The sequence below is a fragment of the Melanotaenia boesemani genome, chromosome 6 (genome assembly GCF_017639745.1).
Source record: "Melanotaenia boesemani isolate fMelBoe1 chromosome 6, fMelBoe1.pri, whole genome shotgun sequence".
Taxonomy (NCBI): domain Eukaryota; kingdom Metazoa; phylum Chordata; class Actinopteri; order Atheriniformes; family Melanotaeniidae; genus Melanotaenia; species Melanotaenia boesemani.
Window position 1 is genome coordinate 13938095 of NC_055687.1, and position 20052 is coordinate 13958146.

A 20052-nucleotide genomic window follows, 5' to 3' on the forward strand; every position below is an offset into this window, starting at 1 on the left:
TTTTAACAAGGCATTGTCGTCCTTGCTGTTGTCTCAACCTATATTATTCTATTTTTGGACCATCCTCTGTAAACCCTAGAGATTGTTGATGGTGAAATCCCAGTAGATCAGCAGTTCTTGAAATACTCTGATCAGCCCATCTGGCATCAACAACTGCCACATTCAAAGCCATTTAAATCCCTTTCTTCCTCATTTTGATGTTTGTTTTTTAGATTCAACAAATTGTCTTGACCATATCTACATGCCTTAACGCACTGAGTTACTGCTTTTAATTTGATCCTACATAATTTTAATTTGGTATTCTTGCAAACACTCTGAAGTGGTTATTGGTGACTGTTTCGGAACAAAACATACAGCATCAGCCTTGATAGAGGTAACCAAGTTTAGCAGAGTTTAGACTGCCTTGTTCTCCTTTTTTATCTTTTTTTGTTTAAGTGACTGTTCTCCTTACTAAAGTCACTGCAATAGTGCCTCATAGAAACATAGTGCACATGCATTTCAGCAATACTAACGGTGTATGAGGTAGCTTTTAAAAAGCAAAACCATGCACAAAGTAGCTTGTCAGCAGCTGCATTCTGTCAAGTTTTAGTTAATTATTTAGGCTAAAAACTTGTTTCTCAAAAATGCAAATGTAAAATGCAGCAATTAATTTGGTCTGGATTAAGGACATGCCTGGTACCTTTTGTTTCCGTTTTCTAAGTACTCTGTAATTAAATTAACACCATTTCTATTGTAAATATGAAAGTGGAAAGGACAGTAATGATTGAGGGGATAACATCTGCAATTTATATCAACCACTTTCAGTACTCCTAGGTATAAATGAATTAAAAATATATTGTATAATATATATCTATATATATATGTATATATATATATATATATATATATATATATAGTCAAGTGAAAGGAAAACTAAATGTATGCAGCATGATCAAATCAACTAGAATTCACATGATATCATGGTCATTCAGGACACTTTTCCAGCTTCTCTGTTTTACTGTGCCCTTGACTGTGAAATTGTCAGGAAGTGCATTATATTTGAAGCAATGCATGCCTGACCCTTGTGCCAGGTTAGTAATGGGGGTCATCAATGAACAGGTTGCCAGAGAGATTATAAAATACCCCGAGGTCCTAGATAGCACACTGTGTCATGAGAATTATGCTCTTTTCTATCTAGAAAATATTTTTCTACCTCACAGACTTGGTTTCAATCCATGCAAATAAAAATGCTTTTAATCATTGATGTTGGAGTGCTGTTCCACTGGAGTTAAGGGCAGTATGTCACAATAAATAGTGGCATCATTAGTTAAGTTTACATGGACAAATATTTAATCTAGCCGATTGAAATCAATCTGATCAGAGATTCCAGCTGACATGTGTACATGGATGCTATATAAAGTGATCCAACCAGTTGTATTCACATGATGGGCAGCTTTAATACAATCATAAGCCTTTTGACACACAATGCATGCTCGTTCGGAAGAAGATTGTTTTTTTTTTGTTTTTTTTAACCTTTTTGACCTGTCAAAATGCTCAGTTATCCTTAACTCTCAGTTTCTGACAAAAAGTTTGTACCAACCTCAGTCCCGTTCTGTTTTGCTGTGCCATTGGTCAAGTCTTCCTGAAACTCATTACGTTACGTAACCCCCACATGGTTCAAGCATGCGCAGAAACAACATACGTCACAAACCGATCAGAATGAGTCTCGACTTGGTTATCTTTTCCTGACGATCCGATTGTGAAAAGGTTTAAACCACCCCTATTGATCGGATTGAATATTCTTTCTGACTAAGGCTGATTGGATAAGCTGTTCAAACGTGTTCAGTGTAAATGTAGCTACTGATGTGTCTAAAAGTCTTTATAGAGTTGCATTTATTGAAAGCAGTTGTGTCCGGCTTTGGTGTGTTGAAGCTGGGAAACAATGAAAACCTGCAGCAGCCCTCAAGGACTTACTTTGGACACCCATTGCAATAGATGATTTTTTTTTTTTTTTTTTTTTTTTTATGCTCCTGCACATGTCAAAGACTGTGAAACTTTTGCTTTCCATTAGAGAAAATCAAATGCCCTCAAATGGCTACCAGTTAAAGAATGAAACAGAGGAGAGCCAAGATCCCTTCTCCCGGTTCTCTGAATGACACAAGACATCCAAACTTGTCTGTTTCTGGGTGTTTCTGTATAATATATCATAAGTGAGTGCCATGCCTAATATATTGTGCTTGGATTAATACCTGCCTATTAATCATAAATCAAAACCAAAGGTACATACTGTTAGAATTATTTTAGTAAACCTAATTTATAAATCTTGAAACAGATGCTGCATAGCATCCATCATAGAAAAATATCTAGAGGAGAAATTTGAGTCAAATGTCACTTAAGCAATCTACTAAGCTTACACCTGCACCAGTCTCTGCCACGGACACACCCACCCCTTCCCTGCATTCCTGCTGTCAGTCCCCTGAGTACTGATCATCCACATCAGTGACCAATTTACCTATTATAAGCACCAGCTCCACAATTGTACGGTGTACATTTTAGTACTATCAGTAAGATTATTGTTTGAAATCAGTTCATTCATTAAAAATCCATGTTAATCCAATCTGTCTCTGTAAGGTCCTTCATAACACTAAGTAGGGCTGGATAATATGGCCTAAAAATACAATTTCAGATTTCTTTCAAACCAAATCCAATTATAAAAGATGCTTTCCCTTTTTTTTCTTAAAAACACATTTAAAACAATATTATGCATAAAGTTTTTACATGCAAAATGTGTTCATGTTTTATTATTATTATTTAGCTCAGGAGGAAGAGCAGTCGACTACCAACCACAATAATCAAAGGCAAAGGAGGCAAAACACTGGAGTCCAGATGAAACCAGGTGAGTCAGGACAGGGAAGGGGAGAGAAGGAAAGTCCATCTATGCTGGAACAAGGACCGACAACAATTGATTGTGGATTTATTCCAGGCTTCCCCTGACTACATGCTGAAGTGTCCTTGGGCAAGACACATTGCCTCCCAATGTTAGGGTATGAATGTGTGCACTTATGTAACATAAATATGTAACAGTGGAAGGGCTGTATGAGTCTGCGCGTAAATGGGTGAATGTGACATGTAGTATAAAGTGCTTTGAGTGGTCCACTGGACTAGAAAAGTGCTATATAAGTACAGTCAATTTATATATACGAATGACTGACAGCAAAGAAAGTAAATAATATCATAACCATAACATATCCAACATAAACTGCTTCATATATTGCATAGAGATATGCAACACATTTGTGATCTTGCTCCATCAGGATCCTTGTCATACGTGATCCACTGCAGAAATAATTCCCCTGATGCTGGTAGTCTCTTAACAAGAGTTTGTGGGCGGAAGTTGTCTTTGAGAGCAACATTTCTCACTGCAGTTGTAGGCACAGCTAAATTCCTGGTGTGAGTGACGGCTCACCTCACTGCATATATGTTAGTGTTTTTGTGGTGCAGAGGGAGGGTGAGCCCGCTGCTAACTATGGAAGCCAAAGGAGAGTGTTTACACTGCAAATAAAAGAGGAAAAAAATCCAGATTTTCATAAAAAATAAATCTGGATAAACAAAGAAAATTTGATTAATCAGTTTTATCGATTCATCGTCCAACCTTATCACTAAGTGCTGAATTTTCTTTCCTTCTACAACTCAAGCTGAAATATATTGTCTTTAAACTGAACTTATAGCAAAGAGTACTTGTACAAAAGAATACTTTTTTGTATGGCACTTCGTATATTGTACATACCTGCTAAGGTACTAATTTGGGGCTTTTTTTTTTATCTGTAGATATTAGAGCAGCCAAAGGTGGACTGGTTGAGCTCACTGTCTCCGAGCCTCCATTATTATGCAGGGACAAGCAACCGTGTGACAGGGAATGGCCCAGAGTGTGAAGGTTTTAAATCCAGCCAAACACTACACAAGTCGCTTTCACTGATTAGCATGCCTCATAGCTGACAGAAGGAACTAATTAGTGTAATCACCTGCTGTACCACAGCTCATGGTTTCCCATCGCTGCTTTAAAGGAAGGCAATGTTTCTTCCTTAAAAAAAACAAAACAATGCTAGCTAGGTTGATAACAGCGTCTAATGACCTTGATGTGATGAGTGGTTCCGTGTCTATTCATTACTTTTAGCATACTGCTAGAATTGTAACATTGCACTTGACTTCCAGAGATGTGATCCCACCTTCACATATCCTCATTAGAAACCCTTTGCTGATCATTAGTGCTTTAAGTGCCTTTAATTGATAGTCATCTCTCATAGATCACTTTCCCATTATTTGCTGTCTAGCCACTGCACTTCTTAGCCTGACAATTTCCCACTCTTTTACCTTTCAACAGTGAAATGTCACATATCATGTCTTGGAAATAAAACCATCTTCTGTTCAGTCCTGCGTGATGGTGTGGTGGGATGTTACATGTCATTTGTTATTGGTGAGTTTGTTTTCCCAATACCCTGAGTTTGTTGATGTGTATCCTTTTTAAAGGTGAATCAAAACAGATTCCATTTTGGGTTACACTTCTATTAGCAGAGCACTGTGAAGTGGTTAATGGATAATAGATAACAGAACAGAACAGAATAGAACTTTCCCTAATCACAACCTTTTTCTCCATTATTATACATTGCTGAGATTTTCATCAATCTTCCCATAAGTGTCTGCCTGGTTGTTCTGTAATGTACTTTAGTAACATAAGGCCCTTCAACTTCATTATTATTATTATTTCACAATTTTATGACAGCTTAATAATGAAATTATTAATAATGCAAGGATATGAGTATATTCTCAGTATATGAGAGCTTTGAGTAGTCACAATATTACTAGAAAAGCATTAAGTACAGTCCATTTTGTATTTGCCATATAAAGCTATAACAAAGCAAAACTCATAAATGCCACTAATTGCAACTCCCAGTATAAAAGATTTGCTTTGATTGATGCAATGGGCAACTTCAACTGCCTCTTATGTTTTAGAAACTCATAAAATACCCCTTTCACATTGGTGACATTTGAGACTGTTTTCTCATCAGTGAGTTTCAAACGGACAATAATTTACCAAACCAAAATACACATGTATGCATGTGAGTATGACTCATGATTTTAAATGAATGTTTAGCAATTTCAAAATAGAGCATGTAATAAATATGCTGTTAATAGACTCAGGAGTTGTGCTACACTGTGAACAGATAAGCTGCTACTCTGTGGAAGCATCACTTAATCTAAGAGGCATCTGAGAATATCAGTGTTTGAGTTGAACAAGTGTTTGTACTTTATACAGTAGATGTGATTGCACTTATTATTTCCTGTCAGTAATATTCAACATCTTGTACTGAGACATCTTTGCCTGTGTCTTATCTGTTCACAAATGAATGTACAGGAATCTAGAGCCAGCATTTCTTTTTCTGCAGCAGCAGGAATTTGGCAGTAAGTGTCTGACCTCCAGGCATGCTAACAGGCTAACGATACGCTAATGTGTCCCATTACGCCCGATTTGCCAGGAGGGGATTCTTTTTGTTGAGCATCATGCTGCTAGTGGATTTCACATGGGTGCTCTATAATGATGCTCGCCTTTCTTCCTGCCTCATAAAAGATACAAGCAGTAGTCCTGCTGAGAGTCATTAGGAGGGACATTTATGCTGTGCCTTTCTTATTCACACACTTTTTTGTGGTCTTTGAAGAGACCCACTAGGCTACGCAGAGATCATGAAGATTGAAACATGAGCCACCGCTAGGGCGAAAAGCAGTTCTAATGAAGACTATAACAGCTGTTCAGATTTTACATTTGTTACCTAAAACTAGAAAGAGATTGATTCTTATATGGTAACCATATAAATAAATACATAGAAACATAAATAAAGTACATATAAAAAAATCCAATTGTACACCAAGGTTTGCTTTTCATGCTTGCATTTGCAGAGCATGAAACACAAATTAGCATGGTGTGATGCAAGCAAGTGCAGGAAATCACACTCCATTTTCTGGCCTCTCTCTCTGGTCTTGCTATTACCATTCCATAAACAAATTGAATCCAAGGCCGATTTGAATTGCAGAACCGTATAACCTCTTATTTATTCATTGCTTTTCTCTCTCCTCTATACTATTAAATCTAATAATTCCTTTTGCCTGCACAGCAGCCACTACAAACGTAACACCGAAGGGATTCTATATTTCTCAGTGTGTCCTTCCTTATAAAAAGTCAGTTGAAAATATGGCACATGGTTATTAACTCTGTCTCTTCTTTGTCATTTAATTTGTTAGCTTGTTCCCAGAAATGTGGCATCAATTTCTAAATTAATTAGTAAGGACTAAAACGCTTTTCTCAGCATTTTACACAAATACACAAATTAATAGTTGTAAATATCTAGTTGCAGTTTGGTGCATATAGCTTCATAAAAAATATATTTATATAGTATGAAGATAAGATTGTAGAAAAATGTAGAACCAAATCTTTTAAAATGTACGGAAAGTTTGACCATGTCATGGAGTCTCCAAAGGCAGTAGCTACTCATTTCATTTTATCACTGATATCAGAGTAATGTAATTTATTTCATTGTTGCCTGGGGCTGTTTTTGTCAGTGGAAACTCTGCCAAAACTCTGACTGTTAAACCGATCTTTGCACTAATCTTATGTAAAAGGCACAATAAATAAAATTAAGTAAAACAATTATTATTAATTATTTAGTAAAACAAAAAACTGACTGGAAAGCACATTTCTGTTCTATGTCCATGCAGCATTTCCTTTTCTTTGTGGATATACGCCCATAGCAAATGACAGTTGATAAGTTAAAAACATGTGCTAAATGCTAAAACCTTAATAAAGCGTACCTTCGTATATGCATTCCTGCAGCCTAGTGTGGCTGCCCCAAACAGATGAGCTCAAACCACAGTTAAGAAATTATCCACTGCAGCAAATTTTACTCAGCAAGTACAATATTCAAATGCAAAATAATAATAATAACAATTAATAAACTATCCTTTAAGCTCCAATGTGTAAAATGCAGGTAGATAAATGTGGAACCAAGTAAAAATCAGATTTACTTTTGTGAGTCCTTAATAAAAAAAAAAAAAAGAAGAAAGGAAAAAAAAGCTGCTGTTATAAAACAATGCATAAAAATGAATTATTTTTCTTGCTTGTTTATTGCTTCTTTTTTTAGTATTTTTGGTTTTCACTGCTGGTTAGGCCAAATATATATTTGTTTTCATTTACACTTACTATGGCTGTCTTCATTTTAGTTTGTCTGCAACATCATTTGTGCACGTCCTCAAATGAATGCTTTTTGCAAGTAACCAGTAGGGGCAGTATAGGGACAAGTCTGAATGGATGTAAAGTCACAGGGTGAACAGCCGTGAAATTGGGGGAAAGTTGCTTGTTTTACCATATATAATGGTGGTGATGGTTGCAAATATGAGGTTAAGAAGCAAGTGCATGCTCAGTCTTAGGGTACTCACATGGTAGCAATTTTGAGTTGCTAGACATGACAACATCCTACACACTGGATAATTTTTTAGGTTAATATTATTCGATATTTTTTTACATGACTTTTTGAACAGTTTTTAATATAATAATAATAATTGATTAGATTTATATAGCACTTTTCAAAGCACCCAACACTCTTTACATTGTGTCCATTATTCATTCCTCACTCATACCTGGTGATGGTAAGCTACTTGTGTAGCCACAGCTGCCCTGGGGCAGAATAATGGAAACGTGGCTGCCAATCCGCGCCTATGGCCAGAAATTTTTAAGGATTCTTTACTATTAGGAGATAGGGATAATTTTGCCATTACTGCTTTTAACTCATCTATTGAGTACCCAGAATCATTTGCAAAAAAAAAAAACCGACAAGATAACATCATGTTAGATGTTATAATCTGACATTGTTTGACCCACATCATGTTAATATTCTGTATCTGGTGACCCAGAAGATTCAAATTATAGGGGGTACTGGGTTACTACTGGAGCTGCTGGGTTTTTTTTTTTTTTTAAACTATAAAATTTTTGACCATTTGAGAACAACTAAATTAAACTTCAAAGATTCTACAAATTAACATTAAAGTTAAACAAACTGGACAGAAAATAAGCTGCCAAAAGACTAGTAATTAAAGATTCATGTCTTATTTGATGATTCCTTTTGATTCTGTTGAACTGCAAAGCAGCTCTGTGCAGTTTGCCGCTGATGAGTAATTATTCCGTTACGATAATACATCTAAAATTTGTCCACTGTTTACTCCATGTTTGCCCTTTCACATTATGCTGTCTGATATGCTCTGCAAGAAAATTATGGAAATAGATGAGCCAGTGTTTGTGTGTAAGAGTGTGTGTATGGTGATGGTGTTAAATAGAGCTGTTATATTTGCCCATACAGAACCAATCACTATTTATAATGGATGACTTGTGTCATATTTATAGTTGCCTGATATGACATAATATATCCTGGACAACTCATTTGTCTTATTTCATTGTGTGTGTGTGTGTGTGTGTGTGTGGGTGTGTGAGCTCCATAGTGACAGGAAAACAAGATAGGTCATACTCATGATGACCCTGTGGACCAAGTTTATTTAAATAATTACTTGACAATTTTCATGTCACACATCAACACACATTCTGATCAATGCTAAAAGTTAACTATGAAAGAAATGTACATCTTTTTTTCAGTTTAACCCTTTAAAAGCACATGACAGCCACAAGGTGATACAGGGGAATGTTATGCATAACCCTTTGCTGATCAAAACTAAAGTAGAGAAACAACGAGTTTTACTTTTACTTGAACTAACTGACATCCCAGTTACAGAAACTTAATTGAAGGTGATTTTGAATAATAAGGTGGACACAGGCTGAAACAGTAAGCTTAATTAGAATTTAATAATGAATATGTTCAAGCAGTGTTGACAGTCTGCTGAGTTTAAGCAGACTAACAAAGTAGAAGGAAGATCTGAACTAAACCATGCTGCAGGTTTAGTTATAGTACCGATTTTCTGCTCCCATAATCTGACAAAATTATCACAAATAATATATTCTGTGTGTATATACCAAGCATCTGAACAAGTTAATGCCAATAGTTACCCCCATTGTTTCTGAATTCCTTATTGCTACAGAGCGTTTCTAAGATTGAACTGTATTTAAAACAGAGGTCAGAGCAAAACTACACACCATCAACAATGACCTTCTGTGTCTGAGGATGCAAGGCCATAATGTCCACCATCACCATCAGGCACTGCTTTACTATTCAACATTTGTAGGGTTTACTGCCTGAAGATAAGGTCAGTTTGCAACCACAAGGTCACTTTTAAACGTTGAAAAAGATCTTATCTCCTTTACCATTACAGTGCCAATGAGCAAGGAAGTATTAAGACTTGTTTTCAAAGTTTTTTTTTTATGAATGTCTGTATTTTATTTTCTTTTAACTGCCCATATTAAGGTCATTATGCCAGTTTCATCTCTTACTTCTGGTACTTAAATAGACTGATGCTGTACTCTTCTATTTAAAAAAAAAGTAGCAATAAGAAAAAAATAACACTTTATTCACATTTCAACTTTCTTGTCAAGAAGCATTGTTTTGTTTTTATTTTATTTATATATTTTGTCACTTTAAGGCTGTCTACCTAAAAGGCTCAGTCTTATGTTCTGAATAGTGGTGTCAAAGGGACCAGCAAAACTAACCATTAGGGAGGCATTATGTTGATATATTTCTTGTTTACATCATTACATAAATAAATGAGAGAAAAGTTTTCTGCACCGTAAACTTTGAGAGGACGACATGACGAAAATGTAACCTAAAGAAAAAATCTGTTATGTTATCCTATTATTTTTCTTCCTTCCATCTTTTTTCTTTTTTTTAATGGTTACTAATTTTCTACTTCTTCCCCACAGCATTTAAAACTTTTTACAGTTTGATGTGACTTTAGGAACATCTTTCCAACTGTTAGCAGAGTGAAATGCAAACTGCATTATTTTTTTAATGCGGAACTGCAGGAAGTATCTGAAGCATCTCCCCTCATTCCCTCCGGTCATCATGTCACAATGTTTGCAACTTCAAGTAAAAGTTTTGCTCGAGTATTCAAGCTGAATGTGCAGAGGCCATGTTCTTGTCTCCTTTTGAGCAGAGTAATCCTGACATAGCTCTCAGAATAACCTGAACTGAGGCCTAAAAAGCTGAACTCAAGTTTATGCACCTAGAGTAAAAATGTTTTAGTTGTCAGGATTTGTATCTTCTGTTTCTAGAGTTGAAGCATTGCTAAAGAGCCCTGAGTATAAAACATTAGCTGCAATGTTTTTAGCTGTAAAGTAAATGGCAAACACAATATGTCTCATGAAAAGCTAGCAATAAAAATAATGACGTAGTCAAATAAAATGTTCAAAAGATCACAATACATCATTTCAAAAGCTTAAATTATTTGATAAATGCAAGCCAGGTATAAAATATTTACATTCTGCAGTCACTTTAGTCAAAAAATGCTGCACTGCCTTGCTCTGTCATTATATTTCTATCACACACCCAGACAGATACAAACACAAGGAACCTGAGGTGAGGCAAGATAAACCAACATGTCATTTTATGGTGGTTGCAGCACTCTTCAGGGACCCTTGACAAAGCTGAAATTTTCTCTGAAGCCTTTGGTGCATGGCAAAAACCTTGACTCTATTTTTTTCTTTTTGTCTGAACAAATGTGTAATGTTACGGCGAGCCACTCTGAAAGCGTTTGCTTCTTATACAAATGCTTGTGCTGAATATAATGGTGGCTTTACTTTTCAATACAAGTCACTTCCATCATTACAGTGTCTCTCAGCCTGTACAAGGCTCACGCTGAATCCTATTTCATTCCAGAACTGTAACAATGTAAGGAAAAAATCATGTATTATTCTTCAAGTCTAGTAAATGTGCAGCAGGTGGAATCACTGAGACCAAAATAGGGGAATAAAGCAAGTGTGCCAATGTAGATAGAAGATTACACAACAGAGAGAACAAGAAAAAAAGTGAAATGAAGAAGCAGAAAAAAATAGAAAAAAAGAAAATACTGCAGTAAATACTGAGTGGCATTAACCAAAGCTTTACATGAGTAAAAGCTAGTAAACATAAAAAAAAAAAAAAAAAAGTGTGGGCAGAATAAGCCTGTAGCCAGTCACCACATCTTCAGTAAAGAAAAATGAAATACAAACTGGCATGAACTTAAATGCAATTGCACACATCCTAGACATTGGGCAAGTTATTCTTCATAACTTGTCTGTCAGATTTCAAATCATATTGTTGATCAAGGGTGCTTTTTTTCTATTTATGTATTTATTTTTGTCTTGACCATGGGCAATAGCTTCAAGGAGCCAGAACAGCAAAAAGATGTCATTTCATACATCTTGTTTGACTGATAAGCAGCTGCTGGATTGAGTGACTGGAGGGTATCCAAGTTATCTGGTTTGTGGAAAAGCCAGTGTTTTGAGTGAACATGGCAGTCTTGCTATATCCTGTCACTAGCGGCAAACAAGAGATCCGAAAACATAAGTGGGTGTGGGCCATCCGATGCATTAAATGTTGAATCATTCTGTTATTGATGATCTGAGACATACCTATCCAGTCTTTTTTCTACCTTTCTGCCTGGCAACTGAAGGTCAATGGAAGATGGTAGATTCTTTGGATTACCACTGGCTTTGTAGCAAACAAACTACAAGTCCGATACACACCAAGACATGTTGGCAATGTTATCATGATTTCCTTTGTGATCTGTAAACTCTGATAACCTGAGATGGTCCACATAGGTATTGAAGTCTCTTATACTCTGGTGTTCTGACCTGCCTTGGACTGGGGAGAAAGCAGCTTCTGAAGCCAAGTGAAGCGTACTGCTGGATCTACACTCCCCACTCTGCAGATTCACAGCTTGTGGGATTACAAAGGATCCTCACCACTCCAGCAACAGACTGTTTCTGCCTCAACAGTCAGGCAAATGCCTCTGTAACTCCAAGTCTAAGACAAGTGAGATGGAGGACTCTGCACTGCAGATTTGTGAGTGTATCTCATTTTATGGCTTTTGAAATTATATTTTAAATTTTCTATACATATATATTTTTTACTAGGCTTTGTTCCATTACATTCTCCCATGTTTTATATTTCCTGCTAATGGTTTTTAATTTTTATCAGAGGTGGTAAAAGTACTCACATTCAGTACTTAAGTAGAAGTACAGATACTTGGTTAAGAAACTACTCTGGTAAAAGTAGAAGTACTGATTCTGCCTCTTCACTTAAGTAAAAGTACAAAAGTACATCCTCTGAAATCTACTTTTGAAGTAAAAGTAAAAAGTAAAAAATGAATTTTACTGTGAGGGATTACTGCTGCAACTTATTTTATTGATAACCAGCAAAGTACTGATACAATACAGTCTCACACAAACCAGGAGGTATGAGAATAACAGATCTAGAGTTGACTTTTAATTCTTTAAAAAAAAAATAAAAATAAATACTGTGAATAAGCTATGAATTTTGAAATGAAACAATAGCTCTCACATTATTCCCGATAGATTCTAGTTCTGGATATATGTAATTATCAACTCAAACATACCCAAATGAACAACTTTGTGTATGTATTTAAAGTAGAAACATTAGAACAGAAAAAAGAGCAGAAAAGTGGATTTTGGAGAATATAGGACCTTAAATTAGTGAATTTGTGTGTGTGGTCCGTGTGTGTTTGATCCTTCCTTTATCTTCTGGATAGATAGAGGATATATGGACCAATCAGAGTTCTCCTGTCCCTCTGAAATATGCGATTAACAGTTCCTGTTCCTTCCCTCGCTCTAAAACAAAAACACGTATAATACAGCCAACAGGTGACCTCAAACTCTCATTTTATGTTGTACTGTATATTATTATATTATACTGTACTAATAACTAAATTAATCTTTGCCAAAACACAAGGAAAAAGATATCAGGTAGTGCAGCTTTAACAATATGCAAATCAACTTGAACATGAAACATAAAACATAAAACCTCAGCTACCAGAATTTCTTGTTTAGCCTTAGAAGCAGCTGGTTCTCAAAGTTCTTGGAGTTCAGGCAAGCCCTTTTGGGGGTAAAGATGAGGCCAGCGGTGCTAAAAAGCCTCTCACAGGCAGCTGAGGCTGGAAGTGGTGTGTTTAGCTTAAGGGATAAGTTACAAACAGCTGGGAAAGATTTCAGGATGTCCATGGTATCATCTGGGCAGGCCAGGTAGGACTCGAGCTGCTTAGTGTTCTCTTGAGCGTTTCCCTGCTTGATGGGAGAAAAGAAGTCTTCTTCTGAGGAGGAGTTGGAGGTGTCACTTGGATGTTGGATCGGTTGCTCCTTAAGATGCCTTTTGATGAACTCTAGGCCTATGAAAGAGAGAAACAACAAAAGGTGCCCAATAAACATGTTTGTTCCATATTAAAAAAAATATTAAAAAGGATCATAGTACACTGTTTGAGAGTACTTATTCATACACAAGTAATACAATTTCTTATAAATGTTTGCCATTTTTGCATTAAAGCTACACTACCTGATTTTGTGACTGTAAAAGTGATGTGTGTAAAAAATGTTAACACTCCCCTTTCCTAATCCCTCTCCTTTGCGCCCCCCGATCACAGTCTCAAACAAACCAGGAAATATGTACACAAGCCAGGAGCAATGAGAACATGGCAAAGATCAGGGATTGGCTTTTATTTATTTATTTAAGCTATGAATTTTGAAATAAAACAGTAGCTCTTGTGTGTGTGATTGTTTTCCCTCGCTCTAAAACATAACCCTTATAACACAGCCCACAGGTGACCTCAAAGTCTCATTTTTTCCCAAATGACTACTGTTATGCTGTACTGATAACTAAATGATTATCTTTGCCAAAATACAAGGAAAAATACATCAGGTAGTTTAGCTTTAAGGAAATATTTTATACATACCAGTTCTAAGAATGTTGTCATTACTTGTCCAGCAAGTCTTGAATTTGGGGACAAGAATGGCCGCAGCAATGAGCTCTGAATCTTCAAGCATCTCTCTGAATCGTCTTTCAAGTCCAGTCTGAAGAGCATCTATTAGAGGCACACAGAATTTGGAGGAAAGTCGAAGATTCTCTAGCTTAGTCTTGAGAAGTGTTATTGTGGGTACGAGCCATCCCATTTGAACACTGGTCTCTCCCTGAAGAACATCAATCGCTTTTGCGAATGGGCTCATTGTCTTTACATATTCGGTGAGAAAAGCAATCTCAGCAGGAGTGAACCTGTCAAAAAAGAAGTATAAAACAAAACATAAGTCACTACAGAAAGATAAATGTGTATTTTTAATTACATATTTCAGAATTATTAAAAATAATAAAGCAATCATAAAATATAAATTAAAATATAAATATAATATCTACTAACATGGGAATTTTAAGTGCGCTGCACACAGCTGTGATTGCTCCTTCGCCTTGCTCTCTGATGATCCTCACGATTCTCTGGACTGCCAGGAAGAGAGAGTTCCATCTTGTTTCAACCGGTCTCACAAGTTGTAGTTTGCATTTTTCTTCGATTATCTCCGCTGCTGCCGTGGACCTTCCACTTTTATTCCACAAACTTGAGCACTTCGCAAAAGCAGAACGAGAAAGTCGTTTGTAGGTTGTGTTGGCATTTGCAGTGGAAATATCAACTGTTGAAACTAAGTTCAAAAGATGGCAGGCACATCGTTGGTGTTTTGGCAGTTGATATTCTAAACCATCATCTTGATCCAACAATGTTCCAGCCTCCACAAACTGAAATTCATCATGGTTTTCTTCATCTTCCTCTCCTTCACTGTTTCCTTGTTCTGTTCCTGTCTGTTCCTGTCTAAGATCGTTGTTATTTTCATCTACCTCACCATAGAGCCTAAAAGCTTTTATGAAGTTTGAGCCATTGTCCGTAGTTGTGCGCACTATTTTGTCACGTATGTTGTACTCTGTATGGATGTCAGTTAGTGCTTGAGCGAGTGCCGAGAATGTATGTGATCCCCTAATTTGCTTGCATGCTAACGCAGCAGAGGATCTGACCATGGTTTCCGACTCAATCCAATGTGCTGTTACTCCGATAAAACTTCGCCTATGAGCCGTCCAGCAATCGGTAGTAGTAGCGATGAATTCAATGTCACTCATAGCAGCCTTTAAATTGTTTTTCATTTCATCTGTTGCTTTATCTATGTGATTTTTTATGGTCCCTCGAGACATCACAGTTAGATCTGGCTGCAGATGATTTAGAAGAGCTCGAAAGCCTGGCTGCTCCACAATGCTAAAGGGGTGGAGACCCTGAATAACAAAGTTTATAATGTACTGATCAACACTTTTTTGCGATACCCTTCTCATTTCCCATAGTTTCAGTTGCTTGGATGACCCTTCCTCTGAGGAGACAGACTTCCTCTTTAGAGTTGTTGAAGTCAGGCTTTTGTATCGCTCCACATGATTTGAATGCTTTCTCTGAAAGAGGAAAAAGACAAACACACACAAAAATTTTAAAAAGAGGTTCAGATGTACAAAAAATATATTTGTTATTTATAAATATACCCCTAAAAAATATTTAAATGACAGGCCTAAATTCAAGGCACAATTTTTGCAAAGGGGCATTTTTTAAAATATATTTTTGGTTTTAATATTCAACTGCTTGTATGATTTTAACTGAACAAAAAGTACTATGAATTTACATAAGACGACACTTGCAGCATGTACAAGTTCATACACATGACATGTCAGATACAAAACAGATACATGATAAAATGTATTATTTTAGAGTTTATAACGTTTAGCTAAACCATTCGGCATGCCAAGCTAAAATCTTTTTTTCCCTTTTGCACGCCATTAGCTTTCGGTGTTTTTGTCAAGCATGTGCTAGCTGGTTAGCTTCATGCTTTTAGGTGGGCCCCAGCTTGATTTATTAAGTTAACTCACTGGTGGAAACGACACTGCATTGTAAAATAAGCTAAAATAGAAAGTACAAAAAAACACTTACCTCTATGTGTTTTTTCAGATTCGACGGTGAGTTTTTGAAAGCCAGAATCTCATGGCTTTTAGGTTTACAAAGGACGCAACGCATACGCCATGAGTCATTCTTGGAGCCGACCACCTCGAAAAGTTCTTGTAAATAAGGCCAAGGGTGGCGAATGTCCTGGCTGTCAGGCTCGCTTTCTCGCTCGCTTTCCTCCTCCATGTTAAAACCTCCAGTTTAGACAAGGCTCGCTCGTTGGTTGCTCGTAGCTCGCTAGGCGATGTGATGTTGATATTTCTCCTTCTTCGCGGGTTGACTTTCCCTCTCCTTTATTACGTCCTTTACGTCATGCCGTCATCCGCGGTAGTGGGAAAAAAGTAACGAGCCCGTTTTGAAAATGTAAGGAGTAGAAAGTACAGATAATTGTGTTTAAAAGTAAGGAGTAAAAGTAAAAAGTCGCCAGAAAAATTAATACTCAAGTAAAGTACAGATACTTGAAAAATCTACTTAAGTACAGTAACGAAGTACAAATACTTCGTTACTTCCCACCTCTGATTTTTATACACTTGTCTTTCAACTAAGTCTTAAAATCCTTGTCTAATTACAAATGTTTATCTTATTTTCTTTCAGTTTGTTTGAGTTTCGCTTTGCAGAATTTCATATTTACAAAGGCTTGACTGAAAAGATGTCTTCACATCGGAGCTCAGTCATGATTTAATTCCAAGTGGCGCGTCTTTGAGTAATAATTTTATTCAATCTAAAGAATGATTTTAAAAAAAAGTCATCACCATATTATGTTTTACATTTAAACTTTTAAAATGAATAAAAATGCATATTATGAAACTGTGGATTTTTTTTTTTTTTTTTTTTTTTTTATATATTACTTGTATTTGTCCTGCAAAAGCCTTGTCAGGCATGTATTCTCTATTTCTCTATGGCAAAAAAAGGAATCATTTTATATTTCAATTTAACATCAGTGCAGTGTCCAAAGACTAACAATCTTGTGTGAGCTGGGAAATTAAAACCTGATCCCAGTGGCATAAGCTTTAACTTTGAGAATCATAAGTGTAACCTGAGGCCAATGCCAGGACATAAAAATAATTAATACAGTCTAAGATGAGTTCCACACTTCTAGCAGCTCATCCGCATGAACTATATGAATCAATAACCATGGGCAAGGGCCCTGCAAGTCCACCTCTCTGACTGCTTTAACTTTCAATCATGTCTACCAACTCAATGATTATAAATGCCATGATGGCAATTCTTTTTCAATCGTCTTACTAAAACGGATATTACACCAGGTCCATCTGCAGAAGCTAGTGTTGGCAGACAGAGATGGTGATTTCACAGAAGCACTCCTAGTCAAAAATGTTGCCCTGTTTTTCTGCACTAGCAGATTCCATTCAATCTTGCATCTAAAAATGCCAATATTAAAAGTTATAGAAGAGCATTTATTATTAAACTACTTCTTAATTAACTGTGCAATGTAATTAAGAGATCAAGCATTAACATTTCTACATTTCTGTATACTGAATATCTCAAAGAGCAACACTTGCATCGCATTTACTGCCACTTTTTAGAAACTTAAATCTCCAAGCTGGAGATGGATCACAAGGCGCATCCTGTAGCTTGAAGATGAGATGCCAGTACACCGGACACTAAAGTAGAATGGGGTACAATTATGAAGCATTGTGCAATCAAGTGGATCTCTGTCAGGCTGAGCAGGGTCTGATGAGCCAGTGTGTCACTCCGGAGCTCCAGGGCTCCGCAGCTAATCAGCCACCAAAGAGGGAGGGGCCGGAGCAGCGCAATCGCACAAACCCTCCATCACCACGCCAGGAGGAAGGCAATCACCAGGCCATTTCCATTTGCTATTATTCCCACCTCCACCCCCAACCTTCGACTCTGAAATCAAGGTCTACAGACGACCAGGGAAGCGCTAGATGGAAGCAAAGGTGGCTGGCGGGTGCAATCAAATGAAGTGTTTGAAAAAAAAAAAAAAAAAGAGCAGAAAGGCAAGAAAGACTTTTTTTCTTCTAGTGGTTTGGTCAGGCCATTTAATTTCTTTGCATAATCATAAAAACATTGGAAATATGGGGGAACAGACTGAATGGGGCTCATTTGCTTTCCAACCAGCAGCTCATAAGATTCCAGTGATCGGGTTTGCAAATTGAAATGCACGTCTTGTAATAAAGTGTGTTGAGGAGATAGGTGTATGGGTCAACACAGGTGAAAGACAGGAGTTATCATTTTACTCTGGCAAGGGATTAACACAATGAGCCCATGTCGTGGGTGGGGGGGTTACACTTTCTGCCTGTTAAGAAAGGGAGAGCTATGAATGGGACCTAAACAAAAGCTTCTCTTTTACCCTTTTAAAAGAACATGACATCAATGGTTATTTCTTTTCAGAAGGACAGGAAGAGAGGGAATTCAGACAGGAGACCAGAAAGGGGAACAGGGGACTCCTTTTCTATCATTATGATACCTATAATGTGAAACAAAAAATGAGTTAAAGTCTGCCAGACATGCAGCTGGATGGTGCTCATACTTCGCCAATGCACCAAAGCACATAATTAGAGATAACATCTTCTCGTGTCCTCTGTTTTAGATTTGACAGTGGCTAGAGAGACTCATCACATTAATAGGCTCCACTCAGAAAAGCACACATACTTACACACCAGACTCATCTTGTCATCTCATACTATCCTGAGATGGCAGAATATTGACAAATAACATGAAGTCTCTAATCTGTCTTTGCTCAACAGACTGAAAATCTAGATCAGGCGACCAGCTGATGCTTTCATAGCCTCCTAAAGCCCAAGATCAAGGAATAAAGAATTAGAGAAAACCACGCAAGTTTTTAAAGGCTGTCCCCCTTTTTGTAGATAGCACTTATCCTCCTTAATCCTGTGTGCGAGGGATACAATGCATGTACATTTGAGAAATTCTAATGTTGTAAAATACGTGCTGAGACAGTCCAAACTCTGCACTGACTCCTGTATCACATCTCATTTCTACAGTATTTTAAATTTCAGTTGGGAGCAAAGAGTTTAATCAATGATTAATGTGGATTTCTCTCAGGCTGCAAATAATAATCAACATCACTGTGTTTGGTCAGGAAAAATTTGAGAATTACAATTGAACTGAAAAAAATAAAATAAATAGGGAATTAGAGAAGTTCTTTTTTTTTCTGTCCGGTGTTTCTTAAACAAAAGAAATGGACCTAACCGCATTTGGTGTAATTACTTCTCTAACAGACAGGCCATTCACATGTGAACAGTGCAGAGGGAGTCTGAGCAGGACATTCACTGAGCATTAATTTTCTGATGCTAACATGATGCCAATTATTTTTAATGTGGTCAGTTATCTATTTATCAAGTTACAGTGAAGGATACAAAAGGTTCTTTTGTGTAAATGGAAACTGTACTCAAAACATCTACAGCCCTTTCCTGAAACTGCTGTATGTATAATCAGGCAGGCATTTGCCCTGTTGGTTTAACCTGTGGTGGTTCTACATGTCTTTATTTGCAACTGTTCCTCCCACTTCCCAAGTTGTGACATTTCTAGTAGACCTTTGTAGACATTTAAAATACTGACATTTCCAAATCTTCATTATTTTTGTTATTGTTTTGTAAATACAAACATGTCATTACAGCTTTTACTTGAACTCTTGATATGGTGGTTTTTGATATGGTGGCTACTTGTGACTCCCAGTTACATTTAACATTTATTACATGGATGAGGCTCTGCTTTCACACTTCAAAATTCACAGACAAGAGAAGTTTAATACCACAAACACTATAAACAGAGAATATAAATGTGTCTTAAACACGAAAATTTATATCTAATGCTCATGTTTTGTGGAATTTCTGACTAAAATGGCAGACAAAAGAAAGATATTCATTGTTTGCTCAAGCAATGAAAATAATCAGCCTAATACACTGCAGATGCGTCATTAAATTTGCATATGATTACTGCAGCATTGGTTCAATTGATCCTTTTCATCAAACAGATAATACTTGCTGATTGCAGATTATTTTGGCACAGACAGATTTCATGGTGCAGTGTTCAGTCTTAGTAAAAAGCAATTAGGAGCATAGCTCATAGTTTTCCTTGTTT

General features: G+C 36.7%; 2 protein-coding genes across 3 annotated transcripts in view; both read right to left on the minus strand.

Annotated features, from left to right (window-relative positions):
* The window catches only part of LOC121642057 (glutamate receptor ionotropic, kainate 3), a 101219-nt gene that overhangs the window by 72380 nt on the left and 8787 nt on the right, over window positions 1-20052 (minus strand). The window lies entirely within an intron of this gene.
* On the minus strand, window positions 12268-16474 carry LOC121642058. 2 transcript variants are annotated; one of them, XM_041988527.1, is made up of 5 exons: window positions 15958-16474; window positions 15309-15428; window positions 14368-14567; window positions 13909-14225; window positions 12270-13347 (listed from the first exon to the last, which is right to left on the minus strand). In XM_041988527.1, the coding sequence occupies exons 1-5, from the start codon at window positions 16153-16155 to the stop codon at window positions 12992-12994; spliced, it is 1191 nt and encodes a 396-aa protein (XP_041844461.1). In that variant the 5' UTR covers window positions 16156-16474; the 3' UTR covers window positions 12270-12991. The 2 variants fall into 2 exon arrangements, with proteins under 2 accessions (XP_041844460.1, XP_041844461.1); XM_041988526.1 differs by having other exon boundaries at window positions 12268-13347; window positions 14368-15428.